Genomic DNA, 23,472 nt, shown 5'->3' on the forward strand with positions numbered 1-23,472 from the left:
TTACTTCTCACATTTCTCTCCGTCTCTTTTCTCAGCAAATATATGACACCAACAACCCACCTTCCATACTCTACCAACCGCCATCCCCCAACCTCTCTTCACCATTACAAAATTACCGTCTCCACCAACTTACAAAGACCAACATACCCTAACTTGTGTTGGGGTTTTTCATATAAAAAACAAACAACAAACACTAAGGATTGAGAGAACTAGTAGAGGAAGACCCTTGGCTAGCATACTGTACCATTGGATTTCTCAGAGAAGAAAGGGAAGACAAGTTTTTGAGATGATGGAATCCGGGGCTCCTGTTTGCCACACCTGTGGTGAGCATGTGGGGTTGAATGCCAATGGAGAAGCTTTTGTCGCTTGCCATGAGTGCAATTTCCCCATTTGCAAGACTTGTTTTGAATATGAGCTCAAGGAAGGTCGAAAAGTTTGTTTGCGTTGTGGTAATCCATACGATGGTATGTTTCTTTTATTTCTTGATACTAGTTTCTGTTTTAAAATTTATATATTTTCATTTGGTTCCTGATAATTTTTTTATATTAAAAAAAGGGTTTTGATTCTTGGGTTAACTTCATTTGTTTTCCAAATGCTTGTTTGATTCCCATGAAAGAAAAACGATCAGAAAGGAATAAAACTGCTTTAACCATCAGCAGTTAGGGATATATAGTTTCTGAAAAATCCTTGAAGATTCTTTGCCATTTGTATCATTGATGTCTACTTCCCCAACACAGAACATTATGAATGCTATTGTGATTATTGTACAATCATGAGTTCACATTTTAAACTGATTGCACGACTGTCAACTCCACAGAGAACCTGCTGGATGAAGTTGAAAAGGCATCCGGCGATCGATCCACCATGGCTTCACACCTGAACAAGTCTGAGGTACTTTTTTGATGCCTTTGAAAGGTTTTTCAGTAAATTCTAAATCCAGGTGGAAAAGTAAACCAATGATTCAGAAGTTTTAAGGGAGTTTAATTATCTAAAACTTTTAAGTTATTATAATTAGTGTCTGACATTTCCTAGGTACTTCAGTGTTTGGATACTGAGAGCTCTATGTTATTCATCTTGGTTTATACAGGATGTTGGAATTCATGCAAGACATATCAGCACTGTGTCTACGTTGGATAGTGGTATGTAATATTGATTCCTCTCTTTCAATTTTCCTTCAAGAAAAGTGCAACTCTAAATTTCTAATTTTCTCGTCCTATTTTTCATGCAGAAATGACCGAAGACAATGGGAACCCAATTTGGAAAAACAGGGTGGAAAGTTGGAAAGAAAAGAAGAACAAGAAGAAAAAGCCTTCAACAACTAAGGCTGAAAGAGAGGCTCAAGTTCCACCGGAACAACAGATGGAAGACAAACCGTAAGTATTTAATTGGAAAGCCTTGCGTGATTTGCTTAGATTTTAATAGAAAGTAATGTTAAGTGTAACCGATATGTAATATTTGCTTTTGCAGGGCAGGAGATGCTTCTCTGCCCCTGTCGACTATAATTCCAATTCCAAAAAACAGAATTGCTCCATACAGAACTGTGATTGTTATGCGATTGATCATTCTGGGTCTTTTCTTCCATTACCGAATTACGAATCCTGTTGACAGTGCTTTTGGTCTGTGGCTCACTTCAGTCATATGCGAAATCTGGTTTGCCTTTTCCTGGGTGTTGGATCAGTTCCCTAAGTGGTATCCTATTAACAGAGAAACATACGTTGAGAGGCTATCTGCAAGGTACAAATCCATGATCAAGACTATGTTCCTACAAATCAAGTAAAATGAAGTTTTGATCTGTGAATATGTATCTGAGATGGATTTTTTTTTTTTTTTTTTCAATATCATGGCAGATATGAAAGAGAAGGTGAACCTTCTGAACTTGCTGCTGTGGACTTCTTCGTGAGTACAGTGGACCCTCTGAAAGAACCCCCATTGATCACTGCCAATACCGTGCTTTCCATCCTTGCCCTCGACTACCCTGTCGATAAGGTCTCTTGTTTTGTATCTGATGATGGTGCTGCCATGCTGACATTTGAATCTCTAGTAGAAACGGCTGACTTTGCAAGAAAGTGGGTTCCATTCTGCAAAAAATTTTCCATTGAACCACGGGCACCCGAGTTTTATTTCTCACAGAAGATTGATTACTTGAAGGATAAAGTGCAGCCCTCTTTTGTAAAAGAACGTAGAGCAATGAAAGTAAGCGCCTTAAGCTTTCTTTAGCTACATTTCTTTAATATTCATACGACTTTGATATTGGAAGTTATGTGCTATCTCATATATAATTAATAATTTCCTTTCAATTCGGTTACAGAGAGATTATGAAGAGTTCAAAATTCGAATTAATGCTTTGGTTGCAAAGGCTCAGAAAACACCAGAAGAAGGATGGACGATGCAAGATGGAACTCCTTGGCCAGGAAATAACACGCGTGATCACCCTGGCATGATTCAGGTTTTCCTTGGAAATAGTGGTGCCCTTGACATTGAAGGAAATGAACTTCCCCGACTGGTTTATGTCTCTAGAGAGAAGAGACCTGGTTACCAGCACCACAAAAAGGCTGGTGCTGAAAATGCTTTGGTGGGTATACATAGTACAAGACCAGCTTTCATATGGACGCTTAAATGTTCTCTTGCAACTGACAGTGAATGGCTTCTTACAGGTTCGAGTGTCAGCAGTTCTAACAAATGCTCCCTTCATCCTCAATCTTGATTGTGACCACTACGTTAACAATAGCAAGGCAGTTCGGGAGGCTATGTGCTTCCTGATGGACCCCCAAGTTGGTCGAGATGTATGCTATGTGCAGTTTCCTCAAAGATTTGATGGCATAGATAGGAGCGATCGATATGCCAATCGCAACATAGTTTTCTTTGATGTAAGATTAAAGCAAAACCAATTTCCGCTTGCTTTATGTTCTTCTGATAGTTTTTAAGTTGTGATTAACAGAAGCCTCTTGAGTTCTGACAATTCTTCCAAATTTCAATTTCAGGTTAACATGAAGGGTCTTGACGGAATTCAAGGACCAGTTTATGTAGGAACAGGTTGTGTTTTCAATAGGCAAGCACTTTATGGCTATGGGCCTTCTTCAATGCCCAGCTTGCCCAAATCCTCTTCCTCATCCTGCTCATGGTGTGGTTGCTGCTCATGTTGCTGCCCGGGAAAGAAGGCTCCTAAAGATCCATCAGAGCTTTACCGGGATGCAAAAAGGGAAGAACTTGATGCTGCCATCTTCAACCTTAGGGAGATAGACAGTAAGTCTAAATCTTCGAGGCAAATTAAGCTAAACCAGTAGTTTACAGAGTTCTTGTATTGTTGACGTATCTCTGGTCTTGTTTCTGCAGATTATGATGAGTATGAAAGATCAATGCTAATCTCTCAGATGAGCTTTGAGAAAACTTTTGGCTTATCTTCTGTCTTCATTGAATCTACACTAATGGAGAATGGAGGAGTGGCTGAATCTGCCAACCCTTCCACACTTATCAAGGAAGCAATTCATGTCATTAGCTGTGGCTATGAAGAAAAGACTGAATGGGGGAAAGAGGTTGGAATCTTGATACTTGTTTATCATATAAGACTTAAAATGCTGCTAATTTTGAAGTACAACGAGGTCAAAAGAAACAAAATCTTTGAATAGATTTTTTTTTCCTGCCTACAAGATCTCAATGGAGCCAACTCTGTTGCCAAAATGCATATCACTGTCATGATCCTCTCATCATATTTTAAGCAAACCGGTACAATAGGATCTCATAATAACTCTACATCTCCCTAAGCTTAATATCTATATTGATCCTTCTTTCTTTCCTGCATGGAGACCTTGAACAATTTTAACCTTATTCTGCTCTTATATCTGATATGTACTTAATACTAGTTGGTCCAAGTCATACTCAGTTCATTCTTGTACTGACAACGTTAGAACTTTCTATTTGTTTGCTCAGATTGGATGGATATACGGTTCAGTCACTGAGGATATCTTAACTGGTTTCAAAATGCACTGCCGAGGATGGAGATCAATTTACTGCATGCCCTTAAGGCCTGCATTCAAAGGATCTGCACCCATCAATCTGTCGGATCGGTTGCACCAGGTTCTTCGATGGGCTCTTGGATCTGTGGAAATTTTCCTGAGCAGGCACTGCCCCCTATGGTATGGATTTGGAGGCGGTCGTCTTAAATGGCTTCAAAGACTGGCATATGTCAACACCATTGTCTATCCATTTACATCCCTTCCTCTCATTGCTTACTGTTCACTGCCGGCAATCTGTCTTCTCACAGGAAAATTTATCATACCAACGGTAATCATCTTGTTAAATAACTATTTATCATAAAAAATTTCAATTCTGGTTATTCCTTTATCCTAGTTTAGTTTCAAAATCATAAAGACTTACATTGCTTTGCTTCACATTTTTCTAATTTGATGATTAGCTCTCAAACCTAGCAAGCGTTCTGTTTCTTGGCCTTTTCGTTTCCATTATTGTTACTGCCGTGCTTGAGCTCCGATGGAGTGGTGTCAGCATCGAGGACTTGTGGCGTAATGAGCAGTTTTGGGTCATTGGAGGTGTTTCAGCCCATTTCTTTGCCGTCTTCCAAGGTTTTCTTAAGATGCTGGCAGGTATTGACACCAACTTCACTGTCACTACCAAAGCAGCTGATGATGCTGAGTTTGGTGAGCTCTACATTGTCAAATGGACAACACTTTTAATACCCCCAACCACACTTCTCATTGTCAACATGGTTGGTGTTGTTGCTGGATTCTCCGATGCACTCAACAAAGGATATGAGGCTTGGGGGCCACTCTTTGGCAAAGTGTTCTTTTCCTTCTGGGTGATCCTCCATCTCTATCCATTCCTCAAAGGTCTCATGGGCCGCCAAAACAGAACCCCAACCATTGTTGTTCTATGGTCAGTGCTATTGGCTTCCGTCTTCTCTCTTGTTTGGGTCCGGATCAATCCATTTGTGAACAACGCCAATAGCTCAACCGTGGCCCAGAGCTGCATTTCTATTGACTGCTGAGTTAGAGTACTTATTCAAGTAGCAGATCTTTTGAATTCACGACTACCGGGGTGTTCCTATGATAATATTACCTCTTGTCAAAATGGAATTGCAGACTGTAAGATGTCTATTGACTAAGTTTTGAACAGTTTGTACCTATCTTCTCTTCAGTGTGTAAGTTCTCTATGCAATGCTGTGAGCTATATCAATGTAAAGAGGTGTATTTTTTCCCAACAACTGCTGTTGAAACCATTGAAAAGAAATGAATGGAGTGTTTGTCTTTTCTTTTATTTGTTTTAAATCTCATGCGTCTGTATTTATGTCATTGAAATTACTTGAAATGAACTATTAATCAACTTACAAGTAAAGAAAATATAGGCATCAGACAGCGAATTCAGTTTCCAACGGTCACATGATTGCCTGTCCTAAAAATTCTACCTTTTGTTCCTCCACTAAAATCGTGCTCCTCTTGTGAACTGTTCATCAATCACCAGATATAAAGCAAGGGGCACTGGCTCTATGCTCATCACAGCAATCTCGCCTGGCTAAATCCTACATATGACCTTGAGAGGGAACAAAAATAAATTTAATAAAGTCATTACAAAAGTAACAAAGTTATCTGACCCGACTTTTATCAATCTTAGCCTGCTCTCACCAAAAAGAGCTCCCCAAAAAACATGTGATTGATTACAAATTAGCTGTTACTTTGGTCAACAAAAATAAAAAATAAAAAAGAGCATCTGTTTCTAATCAACTGAAAACTTGGAGAAGCTAACGGGAAATGACAGCCACCTTGACGCGCAATTAAGAATGATTTAACCAAATACCACCTGCAATATTTACCATGAACAGTTGGCAATGATATTACCAAATTTTAGTTCTCATTGCCACCAATGATTTAAATCGAATAATTTCATCTTAAAAGAGTTCAAGCAACCGGACAAATTTTTTTCTTTCAAAATCCTTTCAAGAACCCAAAAGTAGATCATCTTGTATAAAAGCTATCTGCCTAATAGTTTGTTTCACAAATTTCTCCAAAGAAGGAAATGTTTAGGAAGACAACCTTCTGTGTAGCGACGAAATTTCAGGTTTTAACATTATCAAGAATTTGTCAAAACCAACAGACTGGGTTGGAAATTTCAGCTTATTGCTAGCATGCTTTGAGCTTGCCAACAGGAAAACCTTGGAAACGTAATAGAGGGGAAACCAAGATCCCAAGGCATACATGCATGATTAATATGATGTGTAACTTTCCAAGAAGTTACATCAAATTCTAGTGTAAATATAAAGAAAAGAATCCTTGGTGTATAATGATAACACCCACATTTTCAAAACAGCGAAAGAAAATTTCGATTCTAATATTGCTTTTATACTTTATCCTAAAATGTCACCTAACCTATGTACTAGAGAATTTATTTTAGTTCTTGCTTTTCAATTAATTTCAAGTATGTCCAAAAAGGTTCAAGTCCGTGGAAGTTAACCAAGGGCGGTTTCCTTTTTCAATCTCTTCACTGTAATTAGAAAAGGTTGCACCCTAAAAAAATTCTAGTACTAATGAAAAAGCGAGGAAAGTAGCTGGAAGCCACCCAAATCCTGCTGAAAAGGAAGTGTACCCTGTCACGGACAATTGCTTTTGAAATTTGGTTAAAAAAATTTTACCCTTTTTAAATTTCTTTGTAATAACCTGCATAAAGTATAAATTCAAGTTTGACCCTCGCATGGTTTGTATCTGTACCTATAAATGAACAGAAAAATCTCAGATTGTGGCCTTTGTCAAGCTCGGCAAATAGCAACCATGTGAGCACTTCAGACTGCTTATAATACCCTCCGTTACTGGAAATTATAATATTAACTCCAACTTTCCTTTTTTTTTTTCTCTTCTTTATCTTCGTGAAAAAAATAAGGGTTAATGTTTTTCTCTATTTTGTTTTGTTTTGTTAATGAGAAAAATATTAAAAACATATTCAAAGGGAAAATGGTTCTTTAAAATTCAAAGTCTAACTCTTCTTCATCAAGATGAAAAAAATTTCTTTTTTCTTTATTTTTTCAAAATGTTGCTAACCTATGCTTTAAAAGTATATTTGTTTAAATTATTATATTTAAAAAATATTTTATACAATAGAATAAAACTATTATATTAACCATCAATTATTATATTTAATGAAAAAATATTATAGTAAACAATATATTAACTAACTTTATAAAAATACGTTAGGACATTCCTTAACAAATATTCTTTTTCAAAGCTTTGGGACGGTATTCTCAGTTCTGACCGATGGTGGTGTTTGCTGGGTAGGACGGAGGAAGTAGTGAGGTGGCAATAGATGACTGGCCAAAAAAATTGGATATAGATTGTAATGCAGTTATTGTTTTGTAAATAACATCCCAATACCAGACCATATACTCTTGACCAACTGTCAAACCCCATCTTCCTCCTTACTTCTCTCTGTTGTGTTCTGCCTCTTCCTCTCACTTCTCACTTCACTTCCAACCTCACTAAAACTCAGGTGTCACTCTGAACTCACTCCCTCTCTTTCCTACATGAAACCATCACGAGCACCGCCATTCTTCCTCCTTCTCCTCTTTCTTCTCTCCACCGCCACCACCACCTCCGCCGCTACCACCACAAATGCCACCAAACCAGCCAACCCCACCAAACCCACACTCTCGCCCACTCCCTCCCCCACGTCCTCCCCAACCCCACCCACCACCAAAACTCCCTCTTCTTCGCCCCCTACTCTAGACCCTAAACAAATCGAAGCACTCCAATCTCTGAACATCCCCACCACAAGAGACCCTTGCATCCAACCTTCCCCTCACAACGCCACCACCTGTGATAGCTCCAAGCCCTTCCGGCACCTCATTTCACTCCACCTCTCCAACTGCTCCTCTGACTTTTCCCTTTCTTTTGCGGCTCTCAAGTCCCTCTCTTCCCTCCATTCTCTCTCCTTCACCAACTGCCATGCGTCCCCCATCCGCTTCCCTTCCGATCTCTCTCTTTCCCTCACTTCCTTCTCCTGCATTCGCTCTCTCCGCCGCCTCTCTGGGATCTGGCTCTCGCGTTTCGTTAACCTCACCGATCTCACAGTTTCCTACACTCCAGTTAACACCACTGGCCTTTATGTAATCCTTGGAAACATGCATAAGCTGAAGACAGTCACCATTTCTCATGCCAATCTTACGGGTTCTCTTCCAAAGCACCTGCATCTGAATCTGACCCATGTTGATTTATCCGATAACAAGCTCAAAGGAAAAATACCAATTTCCCTTACGCTTCTTGAAGATCTTGAATTCTTGAATCTTTCTTCAAATGGGCTGAATGGGGAGATTCCTACCGAGTTTGGTGACTTGATATCATTAAAAAATGTATCTTTGGCTTCCAATTCGTTTTCTGGGTTAATCCCAGATTCCATGTCAGCTATTCCAGGCTTGTTTCATGTTGATCTGAGTAAAAACCAGTTAAATGGGACTGTCCCAAGGTTTTTCTCAGAGTTGAAAGGGTTGAAAGTCCTGAATCTTGAGAACAATGAACTTCATGGGGTTTTGCCTTTCAATGCAAGTTTCATTAAGAGATTGGCTGTTTTCAAGGTTGGTGGGAATGCCAATTTGTGTTACAATCATTCTGTTTTGTCATCAAAAATGAAGCTTGGGATTGCTCCTTGTGATAAGCATGGATTGCCGATGTCACCACCGCCTTCTAAGGAGTCTTCTGGAGATAGTAAGAGTGACTCTTCAGATTATGATGATGATGGTGCAGATACAAGTGAAAAGGAGCATCATCACGGGCCAAGTAAGGTTGTTCTTGGTGTCGCAATTGGGCTTTCTTCAATAGTTTTCCTTATTGTTTTCTTGGTTCTTCTCTCAAAATGGTGTGGTTGAAGGAAAAAATATTTTTTATTATTGATTAGATTTTTAGAGTAGGGGAAATTAGTATTAGAGTTTTCCATTTTTTTATTATTGATCTTTGATACACTTGATTTACGAAAGGGGGCAGCTATAGGTGGAACTTTTGAGAAGGAAAAATGGAGGCACAGGATATATTGTGCTCATTGAATGGTTAAAAGAGCAGTGATTTCCCTTTCCTTTTTTTGTTTTTGGTATGAGGTGTGAGCAATGAGAGGTGTATTAGGAGTTGTTAATTCTTCAGAGAAAAAAGTGATTAATCTGTCAATTTTTTTTCCTAAAAAATATGTATTCTTCTTGATCTTCAAGCATTTGCTTTTTGAAACGATCTTCCAATTTTATCCTTTCTTGTCATTCATTGTGCTTTACCTTGATTCAATTTGTTGTCCAAATATTGCCCAATGGAGTTCTTGGTGAAAGGTTTTCAAGTATTGATATCAATGAAGTTAAGACCACCAAAAAAAAAACAAAAAATTTGCTGTGAGCTTTCGGCTGTAACAACTACCAAGTGTCTTGTGCGACCACTGCTCTAGATATGTCTCTCCTTTCTATTCTACCGAATCTTTTGCATTTTTTTTTATGCAAGAGGCGAGAATTTAGGCTCAAAACTATGGCTTTTTCACGAATCCGTTTTTTAAATCCAACCGCCGGAGCTAAGTCGAAGAAGTACCGGCTAGCAATCACATATAAAAATCTGACGTACTAATTCTATGTTAATCGACAGATAGTCTTGCTAGAGCATAGCGATATGAAGCAAAAATGGTTTTCTTTGTAAGTTAAAGACTACACAGTTTAAACTCCTAGTTAGTTACGAGAAACTCCGCAAGAACAATATCCATCCTTAAAATGGTAAAATCGATCTGCATCTCTTAAGGACAATTTCTCTCCCAGTTTCCTCGGACGTGAATTTGGCCATTTCATCACAGTCACCACATATTCTGAGATTCTTGGTTACTCGTATTGTTTTGATAGGTGGCAAGGTTAGTAATCTGAAAGCCATGGCTAATTTCCCACCATGCCCACAGAGAGCTATTTCTTTTTTGCATGTCATCTGGCATTAATCAAAGCATGCTTAGTTTTAGAAAAATAGCCTTCTTCCTTCATCCTCCTTCCTAACTTCTTTTATATGGATTCTATCTTTTTGCTGATTTATTTGACATAGCATATACCAGATAAATTTAGTTCAATCGAAAAAATTATAAAGGTTAATAAACATCTTAGCTTCAGGATCAGTGGTCACCTCTCAAATCACAAAGTGCAGCAACTTATAACACTCTGAAACAATACTCGATCAAAATCCTTAAAGAGAATTACCAAGAACACAGTTTCTATAATACAGACATTCCATTCATACTACGATGCCTTGGCTGAACTTACACCTGGAGTGGGCAAATGCTCAGCCTTGATTTTTTTTTTGGTTCACCAGTTTCAGTTAAAAATATTTGAATAGAGAAGAACATTTTCCAAAAGCATATATATTAATAAAGTAATTAAACCAACATAAATGCGCTTAGGATTTTAAAGTCAATCATAAATCTCTTCAGCAAAACCATAACTGAACAAAAACTAGTCAAAATCAAGTAGCCAAAACTCAAAATAACTCAAACCGAGCTTGTACTGCTATTCCTAAGCTCCAATGTTTTGAGACTTGTTAAGGATGACACCTTCATATTTGACCTGGAACCACTTCATGGCATCCTCCTTAGTAACTCTGTGCTGAATACCAACACGTGACTTGCATCTGCGGCGACGACCCACACGGTACCCAGCTCGTTCAAGAACAACATAGAAGTCCATACCATAAATACCAGTTGAAGGATCATACCTTGAACGAGAACAAGAGTTGTAATTTAGGCCTTTATGGAGTTCAAAACATCAATATTAACTGTAATTACAACTAGAATGAAGCTGCCAATAACTACTTCAAATTAACTCCGTTATGGGGATAAAAGAACAGATATTCACAACATTCCTCTCATGCTTAGTGGTTCCACAACCAGTGCTAAGTTAACCACTAGATGATTGCATAAAACAATGCTAACTTTGAATGGGTTAGCCAGTTTTCAAGCCACACACTAACTTTAGCAAGAAAGCCAAACCTTTAGGGTGCGCTTGGACAAGCAATTTCAAGGAGGAATTTCATTTGCAGAGAGATTTTTAAAATTTTAAAATAAAATTATCATGTTTGGCAAAATAAAAATTGAAATTATCAAAATTCTTGGAATTTGAATGAGGAATTTTGAAACACTCAAATTATCTTTTTACATTCTACCTCCTTATGTGGAATTTGTGAAATTCATGTTTCTATGGTAAGAAGTCAAAATTTACTATTTCCTTTTTTATGCAATTTTTGTTTTTTTCAATTTTAAGTACAAAAACTCATTATAAAAATTTTTTTAAAATTTTTCACATTGTTAGTAATATCTACACATTTTTACAAATCTAATGACACCCATATAATATATATTTTTTTTTTGCATTTTGCTTTTTCTATCCCTAAAATCATTATTTATTCATTATAATTATTTTTTATCTCATCAAATTCCAATATTCAACATTCCTTTCCAAAAAATAATTATCCAAACAATGCAATTACAAATTCTGTTATTTTGAATGATACATTTCAAAATGCTAACATTCCAATATTCTTTGGTTGCCTAGTTAAAAGTTGCAGTGTTATCATAATATCATCCTAAAGGAAGATTAATTGACAAAGCAGCTCTATTTTAAATACTAATACCAATCCCAACCCCAAACAATTTACTCAAAAACCATTGCAGGATACAAACAAGCACATTGCCATTCAAGTAGTTATAGTAGTTAAATCATAAAGTCTCAGTGAAAATCAATGACCTAAAACTATCAAAGATTCCCAATTTAGTTACGTTCTTGTCAACTTCAAATCAAACTTAAGTATCCAGAATGTGCTATCAACGTAAAGAAACCAATTAAAACAAATTAAAAATTGATAAAGTGGCACCCAAAAGGAACAGACTTACTTGATGCCAAGATCAATGTGCTCCTGGATACCGAATCCGAAGCAGCCAGTATCACTGAAGTTCCTCCTCAAAAGCTCGTATTCCTTAACCTTCAAACCGCTCTCAAGAAGCTGCATAGCCTTTTCTCCCCTCACCGTCACGTAGCAAGCAATCTTCTCATTACGCCTGATTCCGAAAGATCTCACAGTGTACCTAGCTGCTCACATCAATCCCACAGTTTAATTTTCATGAAAAACAAAATCCAAAAACAAAAAGGAGAAAGAGCTAAAAGACAGCATTGGGTTTCGGAATTTTACCCTTGGAGAAGACAGGGGTTTGACCACTGAGTTGTTCCAACACCTAAATAAGAGCTAAATGGATTAACTAAAACTCAAGTAAAAGATGCGGGAGGAGAAAATGAATGCGTTTTTTTTTTTTTTTTTTTTGGGGGGGGGGGGTGGTTGGGATTGTATTGGTTACCTTGGCGGCACGGGTGAGACGATCACCGCTTTCACCGACGGAGATGTTGAGGACAAGTTTTTGAACTTTAATCTCCCTCATTGGGTTTGACAGCTTCTTCTCTGATGCCTTTCATAATTACAAAAAAAAGAATAATAATAATAATAAAGAAATGTTATGAGACATGTATTAACATAAGAGCAAATATGTCTGAGTAAACCGATCAGATTGAGATAGAGAGAGAGAGATACCATGGCGAAATGGAGTAGGATGAGAGCAGCTGCGTTAGATGACAAAGAGAGCAGCTGCGTGACAACCTAACAAATATATTGATTCCCGGCGCTAGGGTTTTGAGGGTCATGTGATGTGTCAAGTGGCTCCTTTTTAGGGTCGGGTTTGGGCTTTTGGTTGTGTGGGTTTTGGGCTAAAACAAGAAAAACAAATGAGAGAGAAAAAGAATGCATTGTTGAACCCAGCAGAGATCCACTTCCTTTAAAAATCTACTGTAACCCAAATTATATTGAATAGGTTTTTTTTTTTTTGGGCCAAATTAAGAAGTCTACTTTTAACCTGAAAGTCATTCATTCAGATCACCTAATCAAATTCAATTATTGTATGTGGTCTTCGAATGAATTCGAGCCAAATTTTGACACTTGCATTCATGCAGATCTAATTTCATTTGGCAATAGACTGGAGGTTGCAAAAGCATTCTACTATCCATTACTTTTATATTTATTATTTTTTAATACATTCATTGTCACCATTGATTTATGTAAGATTCATTTATGAATTGAAAAAGCCATACTTTTGAATTGTATTAGAAAATGAATTGTGATTAACTTTATTTTAGAATGTAACGTACAAAATAATAAAAATAGAGGAAACCAAACCTTCGTTCTTAAATTACTCCAGCAGCAAATCTAATATCATTCATGATTATTTGGGATACAATGTGTTGTACAAGTAGCAATATAAGATGCACTCAACACTCTTATCAATTTACAGAGTATAAGACCCACCGTTTGTGGATGTGTATGGAGCCAAACGAAAGTGATATCACATAATCGCTTCATAATTTTGCTTCCCAAAATGATCACTCCCTAGTGGTCATGCAATGATGAAATTCAGAACCAAAAAATTAATGTGATTCAAAAAAGTTTTCATTATTATCATTATTATTATTTTTATAACACTCTGTTTAGCAAAAATTAATTTTTAGAATTTTTTTAAAAATATATATATTATTGAAATAATTTTTGAAATTATTTATTGTTAAAATTATTAATATTCAAGAATAATTATATTTTAATAATGATATTTAATATAAAATATTATATTAATATAAAAATACTTAAAATAAAACTATTTATTATTCTTTATATTAATAATTAAAAATATTTAAAATAATATTATTATTCTTAAAATATTATTTTATTAATATTAAAATAGTAATATCTATTATTAAAATATTTGTACTATTAAAATATGTAGATTTTATATTGAAAGTATTTATGATTAAATCATAACAAAAATATTTTTTATTTATATTTATTATTAATATAGTAATATAAATTCCTTAATAAATAAAATATAAAATTATATATTTTAAACTAAAAAATAAAAAATATTAAAAATATTCATACTAAGAAAATAATATTATTATATTATTTAACATTAATTATTAAAATAATAAAAATATTATATATGTTATTATTTATTATTAAAATAATAATATAATACTATTTATTATTGATATATTGAAAATATTTATGTTTAATAATATAAAAAATAAAATATTTAAAATTCAAATATCAAAAAACTTTTGATGTTAATATTTTAATTTTTAAATTAAAATTAAATAAAATATTTTTATTAAATAATAATATTTCAAATCAAATCAATTCAGATTCAAATTTAAAATATTATATTCAAAATTTTACTTAAGTAAAACTATAAAAATATTTAAAATTAAAATATTAAAAAACTTTTAATATTAATATTTTAATTTTAAGTAAATTAAATAAAAATATTATTGATTAATATAATAATATTTTGAATCGAATCAAATTAAATTTGATTTTTAAAAGAAACATATGCAAAATTCGATTTGAGTAAAATTATACTCAAACACATTGACAAATAATTCTATTCATAAATAATTTTTTTTAAATTATTTTTTTCTTTTCAAAAGAGGAAGACAATTTTCAAAAAAATTATATCATTTTACGTTGACCAATAAATTATTTATCATTGATCATTCAGTTTTCTGTCAAATAAAAAGCTGAAAATGTGGAAATAATTTTTCAAAAGTCATTTTCTATTAAACAAACAGAACCTAAGATAAATCACTCTTGACTATATTTGTGATTACTTACATTCATGTATACAATGGGAATTCCCAAAATGAAATTGGCATATAAGCTAAATCTAGATCTTAAAAGCAATAATGAAAATGATAATACTAAAAATGGAAACATCTTCCAGTTATAAAGCTTAAGCCATCCTTGTCTAAGCTTTAACAGATACATGCCAAAAGGCCAATACCAGAAAACTCAAATTGGTTTAGTAAAAGAATTGAGGCATGGAATTCATTTTGTCACCATGATAACTTCTAAAAGTTGAAGCCTCGAGAATGTCTGTGTGGGACATTAAGAACCAGAAACAACCCATAAAATAGCTCCACAGTCTCCACTAACAAGTTATTTCATATCCACCCAAATTCCACAGGAGAAGCCACCAGACAGGCAGGCAAAAAATGGTGATGCACAGGAAGAACCACCTTGCTAAAACATATTTACACGAAAGAACCATGGCAGTACAAAGGCTATTACCAGGCATGCCATCAGGAGGTTACAGAATGGCTGTCCACACCAACATCCTGCACCTCGAGCTGATGAGCTAACACCACCACTGGTAGATCCTTGATCATGCCAATCTTCAATAAATCTGTTATCTCTAACACCGGTGATATTTTTTGCAGTTTGACCACAAATTTCGCACATTCTGCAGGGTAAATTAAACATAAGAAGGCATGTAAAGGTGAATTCCACACATTTTCTGCTTCCAAATTTTTCCTTAAGTATCAAATGTTGGTTTCATATGCGTGCAATTATAGTGCAGCAAAAGGGCTGCTTCACACTTACATATAACAGACCAAAATAAATCAAGTTGCTTCACACTTGTTAAGCAAGCAAATTTGCCGCTAACAAAATAGAAGCTTTTTACATCCATCACAAAATTTCCATCCTAACCTAGGCTATGAGTACCTAATTCATTGTGACCTAAAGAATCAATTATTGCTGATTGGAATGCCATTTGTGGAGCCAATTTAAGATTGCAACTTTATGTGAACTCTTATACCAATTCTATCACATATATGATAATAATTCACTTTGCTTAAACATGTTGAAAAACAAGAATATACAAAAAGACAAGGTACACTAGAACTTCCTATTCAAAAGTTTCAATGAGAACTAAGACTAGTTGGTTCTAAGACTAATTCCAACCACAAGTAGAGCAAAGAAAAAATTAAAATTCAAGAGTTAAGAAGACAAACCCTATGGATATCATGAATAACTTACAAAAAATGACATCGTACTAATGGCAAAGCTTAATCAAGCAATAACACAGTACATATTTTCTGCTAAGAGACCTGAGTCAGATCCTACAACTTCATTATCTAAAGAAAGAACATTACCTGTTTCCTTTCAGCTTAAACCATGCCTCAGCACAATGACTATGTGCAATTCCTAGCTCATCTTTGCACCCACAACCAAGTTGAATTAGATCCATGGCAGCTGGATTAGTTGATGTACTATCAGTAGATTCAAGTGATTGCTCTGAATTCAAATGGCAAATTCTACAAACACTTTCCCCATCCCAACTCTCGTTAAACTGTCTTCTGCCACCACCACTTCCCTTTATATCAATCACACATGAGTTCTCTGCTTCAGCAACCTTTGTCTTTGGCCTTTCCACCAATCCATTGTCCTTCACTTCTAATACCCCATTACTTCCATCCACACATGCTGCCTCTTGGGTGTTAATCACAGTAATGGTCTCGACCACAAATCCATCAACTGAATTATCCAAAATCCCACTACTCCTTTGATCAACTTGACCCAGTGTTTCACCAACTCCTCTCATCTTGTTTGTCTCCTCATTAATCAATAGCTGGCTTGCTTCAACCAACCCCATTCTTGATACCACTCCATTGTTTTTCTCTCCCAAATCCCTTTCCTCATTATCAAGCACATTTCCATCAACTAAAGTACCCAAATTCCCAGTACTTCCCAGATCATTCTGACTCAACGGCTGACCAATTCCTCTCCCATAATCCATTTCCTGATGCTTGCACGATCCAAAGCCATCATTTTGCAATCTCAAATCTGCACTTTCTTCAGAATTTTTCACAATAACAACCTCAGACACAACTCCATTAACCAAAATTTTTGAATTTCCATCAACTCCTTCCCCAAGTTGACTGAAATTATTACTACTTTCTATCCTATCACCCTTTTCCTCTCGATCCATTAATCTCTGCTAACTAAGAAAAAGCAAACGCACCTCCTCCAAAATTATCAAAAACCACGGCAATAAGCATACATATGAGAAACCATATATAACATTTTCTCCAATTTAAAACCAAAATCAGAGACTATACACAATGTGATCAACCCAAATCCTTAAATTAATCACTTATCATGCTCATACACCCCTAAAAAACCATAATCACAAAAAAATAACACTAATAACAGTAATTAAGAGCTAATCATCTCCTACAAATAAATAAAAATCAAACCTTTGTTAACTTCCAAAACAACCCAGAATCAGATCCTTACCTACTGCAGTTGGTCAATTCAACTCCAAGCGAAATAAATAAACAAACAAAATTTTGACAACAAAAACGCTTTGTTCACTTTCACACGTCAAAAACCAAGAAACTCTAATGGAGAAAAATTATAGCTAAATGGGTTTTATTTGGCATAACAGTGGCAGGAACTTTCTCCATTAAAAAAAATACAAATAAATGGTAGGATCTATATATATATATATATATCTTGAAGAGGGTAAAAGAGGTTCGGTGAAGAAAGAAACTTAAAAAAATAGTATAAAAATGAGTGAGAATTACTTAAATAATGACTAAAATTAGTGACCAAAATAACATACCGTATCACATTAATTAGAGGGGAACAAGGATTTTTTTGGAAAGTTTTTCATTTTTGGTTTTCAGGGTATTAGGTAAGCAATGCTTATCTTTACGGGCGAGGCAAAAATTCGGACTCTTGGAATTTTTTTTTTAATATGTAAAAGAAAACAAAGCGTTTTGAATGGGTAAGCGTTGAACTTTGAAGTGAAGTTAATTTTCTTTGGCGTAACTCAAGGAACTTACGGAAAGGGTGTGGGATTAGAGTTGGATTAATCATATTGGATCCATGGACTTTCTCTTTTCGGGTTTGGATGATCAAATTTAATTATAATATATTAATAAATTATATAAAAATAAAAAAATTTTAAAAACATATATACAAATGGACAATTTTTTTTATTTTAAACGACACGAGTACTCTTAAATGATTGCTTTTCAAAATATATATCCTACATAAAGTAAATAAGTTCATATGAAATTTTGCATAAAAATATAATTTTTTAAAATGTCATACAAAATTTCAAATATAGATAATATTAAAAAAAATAATAATAAATTGATGGGAGGTAGAATGTTAAGTCAATTCATATAAGCCAATCAAACATATTATATAATTATTTGGGGGAAAACGTTAATAAATTGATATGGAATAGAAAAAAAAAATACAAAATACAAATGCAAAATAGTAATAAAATTTAGGATTGATCAGGTAAAAATTATAAAAGTTTTGAAAAATATATTTTGAGTCGATTCAAGAACCTATCATTTATAATTTAAGTTATGAACAAAATGATAAAGAAATTTAATGATAAAATTTAATGAGATATAATGGGAACGGAAAAAACATATCAAATTAAATAAAAAATTTTAATTTGGTTTGAAAACAAATTAATATTTAAAAAAAAGTTAAGAGTAGTATTTTCAGTAAATTATCATGCTTTTAAAAGAAATTAATTTTGCATGCACATTTAATATTTTTAAAAAATAAAACAATCAACAAAGACAAGAACAATAAATATTAAAAAGAAAATTAATGTAATTAATTCAAAAAAATTTAAATGTTTTGACATCAATTTGCTTTTAGCAGTAAATTTTTGTACAATTGTATGGATTAAAATATAAAAATAAAAACATCTAAGAAATTATCAAAATTAAATAGAAATAATGATAAAAGTTTTAATTATGTTGGGTGTAAAATTATATGTATTAAGTTGAGTTGAAGAGATAAAAAACATATATATGAATTAATGTTATTGTGACTTTTTCCTCTTAGCTTAGTGATTAAGAGATCAATTAAAAATCATGTAAGACATGAATTTTATCTCGTTATCCTCCTTCCTTCATTGTAAGGACACTAACCTCTTTTGCAACAAAAAAAAAAAATTTGTATATCATTTGTCTGTATTTTTAATTACATGTTTTAATAATAAAAAAAACTACATAACATAAAACAATTAATATTTAAAATAAAACACAATGATGCAAATCAACTACAGTTCACAAAACAAAAAGAAAAAATCCAATAAAATATAAAAGGAAATATAACATTATATTTGTGACACAAAAATTATTTTTACAAAAATCAATCAAGTAGTTTTTGACCGATACTCTAAGTTTGACAAAAATACCATTTAAGAGCACATTGGTATTGGTAATTTTACTGTAGTTATTGAGTCTTCCTTTTATACTCTCCTATTCAGCTTAAAAATTTTTTGTGCATAATGAGTCTTCATCTAATACCATTGCTAGAAAAGATTCATCTAATTACAAAGAATTATAGTAAGAATCAAATCTAACCACAAAGAATAAGTAAATCCCTGTCCAATATAAATAATTACTCCTTTGACCTTTAGGATACCTGCAATTTTTAATATCAATTATCTATATACTTAGGCTAAAACCACTCATTTATAAAATCAAATTGCTATAGATTTTTATATGAAATTCATATTGTATTTCATACATATAAAAAGTAATATATTAATCAAATTATTAAGAGTATCCAAAAAGTAATACAACATGACTCCAAAAAATATTAAGCAAATAAAATATTAGACCAATATTATATATCTATATACAAAAAAATATATACATACATAGACGATAATCATAATATTATTTGAATATGCAACAACGAAAAAAAAAAAAAAAAGGATTCTAAAAGTTTTTGGTACAAACTCAAACCTAAATCAACATCCCACTTATAGCTGTGATTGATAAACAAATTAATTATAAAAATGTTAAAATTGTTGAAATTTAAATAAAAAATTGACCATAAATTAAAAGTAGAATTATTTATTAAAGGCAATAATAATAGATTGTATAAAATAATCCTATCACATGATTTATATTGATATAAAATAAAGCATGATTGCAGACAACTTAAAATTTATATTAAAGTCTTTTGGTGAATATAAAATGAAAATATTGTTCATTAATATAATTTAAGTTAAAATTTTAATCATAAAAAATTATAAAATATCACATAAATGTAAAAAGGTATATAATTAAATTGAAATTTTAAAAAATATAATCAGTTATTAAAATATTTTTTAATTTAAATAAAATTAAATTAAGATATTTAATCCATATTGAATAATTTTTTTTATCAAAGATTTTGATTTTTATATATTTACATAAGATTATTATTATTTGATTCTAAAATTGATAAATATATTTTTAATGGGAGAATATTGCACCTAGATCATTATTATTAGCATAATAGCATATCTATAACATATTTAAAGCTGTAGACAACTCAGCAATGTAAAACAAAATGATCGGGAGGTAATTTTTGTCTTTCATTTTTCCAGAAGTTTCTTACTTTGAAACGAGCATACCTGTTCCATTTCTTTCTTCAAATCCCTCTCACTCCCAAGTAAAACCAAAGAATCGATTACCGCAATCTTAATGGCAGATCCAAAAACGGTGCCGAAACCTCCCGGACAAAGGCTTCGGCCAAGGACCCCAAGAAGAAAGACGAGAAAGAGGAGGATTTGGTGAGTTGTCGTTCAAGAAAAGTGAACGATTTTTTAAATAATTTTTAATGCTTTTTTCTGTTCTGATGTTATAGAATTGATATTTTATTTGAGATTTCAATCCATTTTTTAAAAAAATTTTGCTTTGTTCATCCAGATACTTTTGAACTTACATGTATCAAACCTTGGAAAGTGCAAACCTCGACGAGCTCTTTGAACATATTCGAAGGAACCAAGATTCGTTTCCAAGATGTCGACTGCAAGGAAGCCACCACCGACAGCTCCAATCTCAACGATTCAATCGTCGCCGTTGAAAAAGCTATCGAAGATGTCTACATGGGAGAACCCGACATCTTCTTTGTTGATTGCGACTACGATGATGATAAAACCAGTGCTGATTATTACTTTGATTCAGACTCTCACTTCGGTATATTTTCTTTTTCCTCATTTTCTTTAAGATTAAGTTTTTTAATCCTTTTTTGTTCTTCTTTTTCTACCTAGAAATTCAAAATTTTGTTTACATACAGTGCTGGTTCTTTTTTGTTGTTTGTTTGCTGGGAAAAGAGAAGATAGAGATGGTGTGTGTTGGGTTGTTAAAAGGTCTTTATTAAGCAAGCAAATAGGTTTTGCGAGGTGGGGGATGGTATGTGTTGGGTTGTTACTGGTTTTGACTGTGCCGTTTTCTGCTGGAATGACTGACCCTCGTGATCGTAAAGTATCTTACCTAAAGGTTACATCACTTTTTTTTTTTTTTCAATTTGGTTAGTGTTGAATGATGTTGATGCTGTGTTTGGGTGTGGGAAAAGTTTGAGGAAAGGAACAGAAAATAATAGAAATGTGGAAGATGGTGGTTGTAAATTTATGTTCCATTAATGTTCAAAGTTCTTTTTTTGTTTAGCCCCATTTTTAGTTAGACATATGCATTTTCTGAGCTGTTTCAACTTTCAAGTTCTGATAGAATTGCTGAGCTGATATGATAGTTTTTGCAAGGTTGAGTTTGGATCTACTTTACTTATCCTGGCTACAGTCATTGCAGTTGTTAATTTCAGTCATTGGGTTCAAGCAAATGTCTTTAGAGCATAGTTTTGTTGTGTTTTAAACTTGTCCAAGTTTTAATTTAAATGTTGGAAATTGGAAGTTTCTCAAAGCCAGTCATGGGAAGCCATTAGTAATTTTTTGGTTTTTTTCTGTATGTCCTTCAATTTCAGTAATAAATAGCTTATATACTTCTCTGGTTTCCCCACCTCTCCTTGGGTCGATTCTTGTTGGAAGAGATCCATGTGGGGAAGAATGGCAGGGTGTTTTATATGTCTTCTCGAATATTACAAAACTGTACATGGATTTTCTTTCCTTTTTGTAGATTGCCTTATCTTCATCAATAAATTTTGTATCAATGTTTGTTGAGCTTATTTGCATTCAGACAACTAAATGGCTTGAATTTGGGAGGAGTCTTGGATGAAGGCATTAGAGGCTTTGAATCAATAAATTTATTTAACACACAATGAGTGAATGAGTGAATGAACTAAAATAATATATGATGGGTGGTGGGTAGATGCCAAAATTTATGTTGTCGAGCCGTCTCTTCACATGCTTATGTTCAAAGGTAAACTAAAATATTTATATATGTAGCCGTCGAAATACCAACACAATGCACTTGAAAATTTGGATTTGAAAAGATATAAGGCTGGGAATTTAATTTTGACAAATAAATTATCATATTTGCACTCAGTTTTATGAATTCATTGAATATTTATCAGTTCTGATGGTTTAGTTTTCTTAACTATTTGTTGATCTGCTTTTGACAGTCTTGATCAACTATCCTCAAATTTATAGAGAGAAAAATGGAAGAGAGGACAAGGAAAATGAATGAGGGAAAAGAAAATTCAGAGGAAGATGATCTTCTTGAATGGGTTTTGAAGCATTCAAATCTTTCGACAGAGCAAATCCTTAACTTGATTCTGAGCTTGCTCTTTGCTGGACATGAAACTTCATCAGTAGCCATAGCTCTAGCCATCTACTTCTTACTAGGTTGTCCTGTAGCTATTCAACAGTTGAGAGTAAGCTAATCTAACAATGCAAGCTTTCCTATTCTTTTATAATTCAATTGCTATTATAATTTTAAACATAGGAAGAACACCTTGAAATGGCCAGAACCAAGAATCAATTCAATTACCCAATATCTATCAATCTCTTTACTTGTCGACAGCAGAGAAATCTAGATATTTACTATGCTCCTTTCGTTTTTCTGGGCTCATGTGGTTACAGGGTTTCCAGTTGGCTCAAAGCCTCTAAGGTTTGTTTTTCATGTCTTCTGCCTCTATTTCTTACTTGTGATCTTTCTTGGGGGATTTAATTGTATTGCATGTGTTCATTTAGTGCAATCAGGTGTTTATTTGTTATGTGAAGGATGATTGAGTCTTTGATAGCTTTTGCCGACTGTAATTTTTGGTACTTCTTTTGGTCAATTTTAATGGGCATTATTTTTTGGTGGCAAAGTTGAATACAATCTAGACAGTGATTTGTTGGATGAAAAGTTCATGCTGAAAGGAAAATGGTACCAAAGAAAGAATATAGAGGTACAGTTTTTAGATTATGAATATTATGTTTAAACAATATCTACTTTATTATTATGCAGCTTGAAGCATAGCGTGGGTCTGCAAACTAGTAACATTAAAACTCAATCGTTGAATTGAACAGATTTCATATATTTTCAAAGATTATGAAAACTTAAAATAATAAACAATTTTTTTTTTATATAAAACGTATTAATAATTTATTTTCACTTATTACTCGACACATAAAACATTTTTGTTACTAAGTAATGCATAAATCAATTCAAGACTATCAAGCTCTAACTTCAAATATTATTTTTTAATAAATTCATAAATTTTTTTATTTTTATAGTTAATATATGCCTATATAATTTTATTAAATGGGTGTTGAGATGTGCCTAAAAAATAATAAAACTAGCAATCGGGCCTCGGCATCTCTCAGTTTCTTATATTAATTTATAGTATTTTATCGAAT

The 23,472-nt window shown here is 33.4% G+C and overlaps 3 protein-coding genes, 1 long non-coding RNA gene and 1 pseudogene across 5 annotated transcripts; 3 read left to right on the forward strand and 2 right to left on the reverse strand.

The window, feature by feature from the left end:
* The first annotated feature begins 202 nt into the window (after positions 1-202).
* On the forward strand, positions 203-5,279 carry LOC111274955 (cellulose synthase A catalytic subunit 8 [UDP-forming]-like). Its single transcript, XM_022860005.2, has 12 exons — positions 203-464; positions 818-891; positions 1,088-1,139; positions 1,229-1,373; positions 1,468-1,734; positions 1,848-2,193; positions 2,309-2,572; positions 2,655-2,867; positions 2,982-3,243; positions 3,334-3,533; positions 3,928-4,281; positions 4,412-5,279. The coding sequence occupies exons 1-12, from the start codon at positions 287-289 to the stop codon at positions 4,997-4,999; spliced, it is 2,943 nt and encodes a 980-aa protein (XP_022715740.1). The 5' UTR covers positions 203-286; the 3' UTR covers positions 5,000-5,279.
* A 2,098-nt stretch (positions 5,280-7,377) lies between these two features.
* Positions 7,378-9,222, forward strand: LOC111318690 (receptor-like protein 51 pseudogene; annotated as a pseudogene). The gene has a single exon (XR_016334140.1). The product of XR_016334140.1 is annotated as a receptor-like protein 51 pseudogene (transcript).
* Positions 9,223-10,340: 1,118 nt separating this feature from the next.
* LOC111274957 (large ribosomal subunit protein uL5) lies at positions 10,341-12,681 on the reverse strand. The gene is made up of 5 exons (XM_022860007.2): positions 12,570-12,681; positions 12,340-12,447; positions 12,177-12,219; positions 11,881-12,076; positions 10,341-10,706 (listed from the first exon to the last, which is right to left on the reverse strand). Exons 1-5 carry the CDS (start codon positions 12,570-12,572, stop codon positions 10,508-10,510), a joined length of 549 nt encoding a protein of 182 aa, XP_022715742.1. The 5' UTR covers positions 12,573-12,681; the 3' UTR covers positions 10,341-10,507.
* Positions 12,682-14,654: 1,973 nt separating this feature from the next.
* LOC111274958 (uncharacterized) lies at positions 14,655-17,341 on the reverse strand. Its single transcript, XM_022860009.2, has 3 exons — positions 17,160-17,341; positions 16,016-16,887; positions 14,655-15,321 (listed from the first exon to the last, which is right to left on the reverse strand). The coding sequence occupies exons 2-3, from the start codon at positions 16,849-16,851 to the stop codon at positions 15,102-15,104; spliced, it is 1,056 nt and encodes a 351-aa protein (XP_022715744.1). The 5' UTR covers positions 16,852-16,887; positions 17,160-17,341; the 3' UTR covers positions 14,655-15,101.
* A 2,878-nt stretch (positions 17,342-20,219) lies between these two features.
* Positions 20,220-22,940, forward strand: LOC111274960 (uncharacterized). Its single transcript, XR_002688285.2, has 3 exons — positions 20,220-20,466; positions 20,603-20,872; positions 22,251-22,940. It is a non-coding gene; the product is annotated as an uncharacterized LOC111274960 (long non-coding RNA).
* Positions 22,941-23,472: the final 532 nt, after the last annotated feature.

Source organism: Durio zibethinus, chromosome 26 (genome assembly GCF_047325235.1).
Source record: "Durio zibethinus cultivar Kanyao isolate XHJ-2024 chromosome 26, ASM4732523v1, whole genome shotgun sequence".
Taxonomy (NCBI): Eukaryota; Viridiplantae; Streptophyta; class Magnoliopsida; order Malvales; family Malvaceae; genus Durio; species Durio zibethinus.

Excerpts from the sequence above, each read along its gene's own strand:
- LOC111274955 (XM_022860005.2), top strand. The coding sequence starts at position 287 with ATGATGGAATCCGGGGCTCCTGTTTGCCACACCTGTGGTGAGCATGTG. Across the intron at positions 1,140-1,228 it reads TGTGTCTACGTTGGATAGTG|AAATGACCGAAGACAATGGG; the intron begins GTATGTAATATT and ends TTTTTCATGCAG. Across the intron at positions 2,868-2,981 it reads GCAACATAGTTTTCTTTGAT|GTTAACATGAAGGGTCTTGA; the intron begins GTAAGATTAAAG and ends TTTCAATTTCAG.
- LOC111274957 (XM_022860007.2), bottom strand. Across the intron at positions 12,077-12,176 it reads AACCCCTGTCTTCTCCAAGG|CTAGGTACACTGTGAGATCT; the intron begins GTAAAATTCCGA and ends TGATGTGAGCAG. Across the intron at positions 10,707-11,880 it reads CACATTGATCTTGGCATCAA|GTATGATCCTTCAACTGGTA; the intron begins GTAAGTCTGTTC and ends TTCTCGTTCAAG.
- LOC111274958 (XM_022860009.2), bottom strand. The coding sequence starts at position 16,851 with ATGGATCGAGAGGAAAAGGGTGATAGGATAGAAAGTAGTAATAATTTC. Across the intron at positions 15,322-16,015 it reads TTTAAGCTGAAAGGAAACAG|AATGTGCGAAATTTGTGGTC; the intron begins GTAATGTTCTTT and ends TTTACCCTGCAG.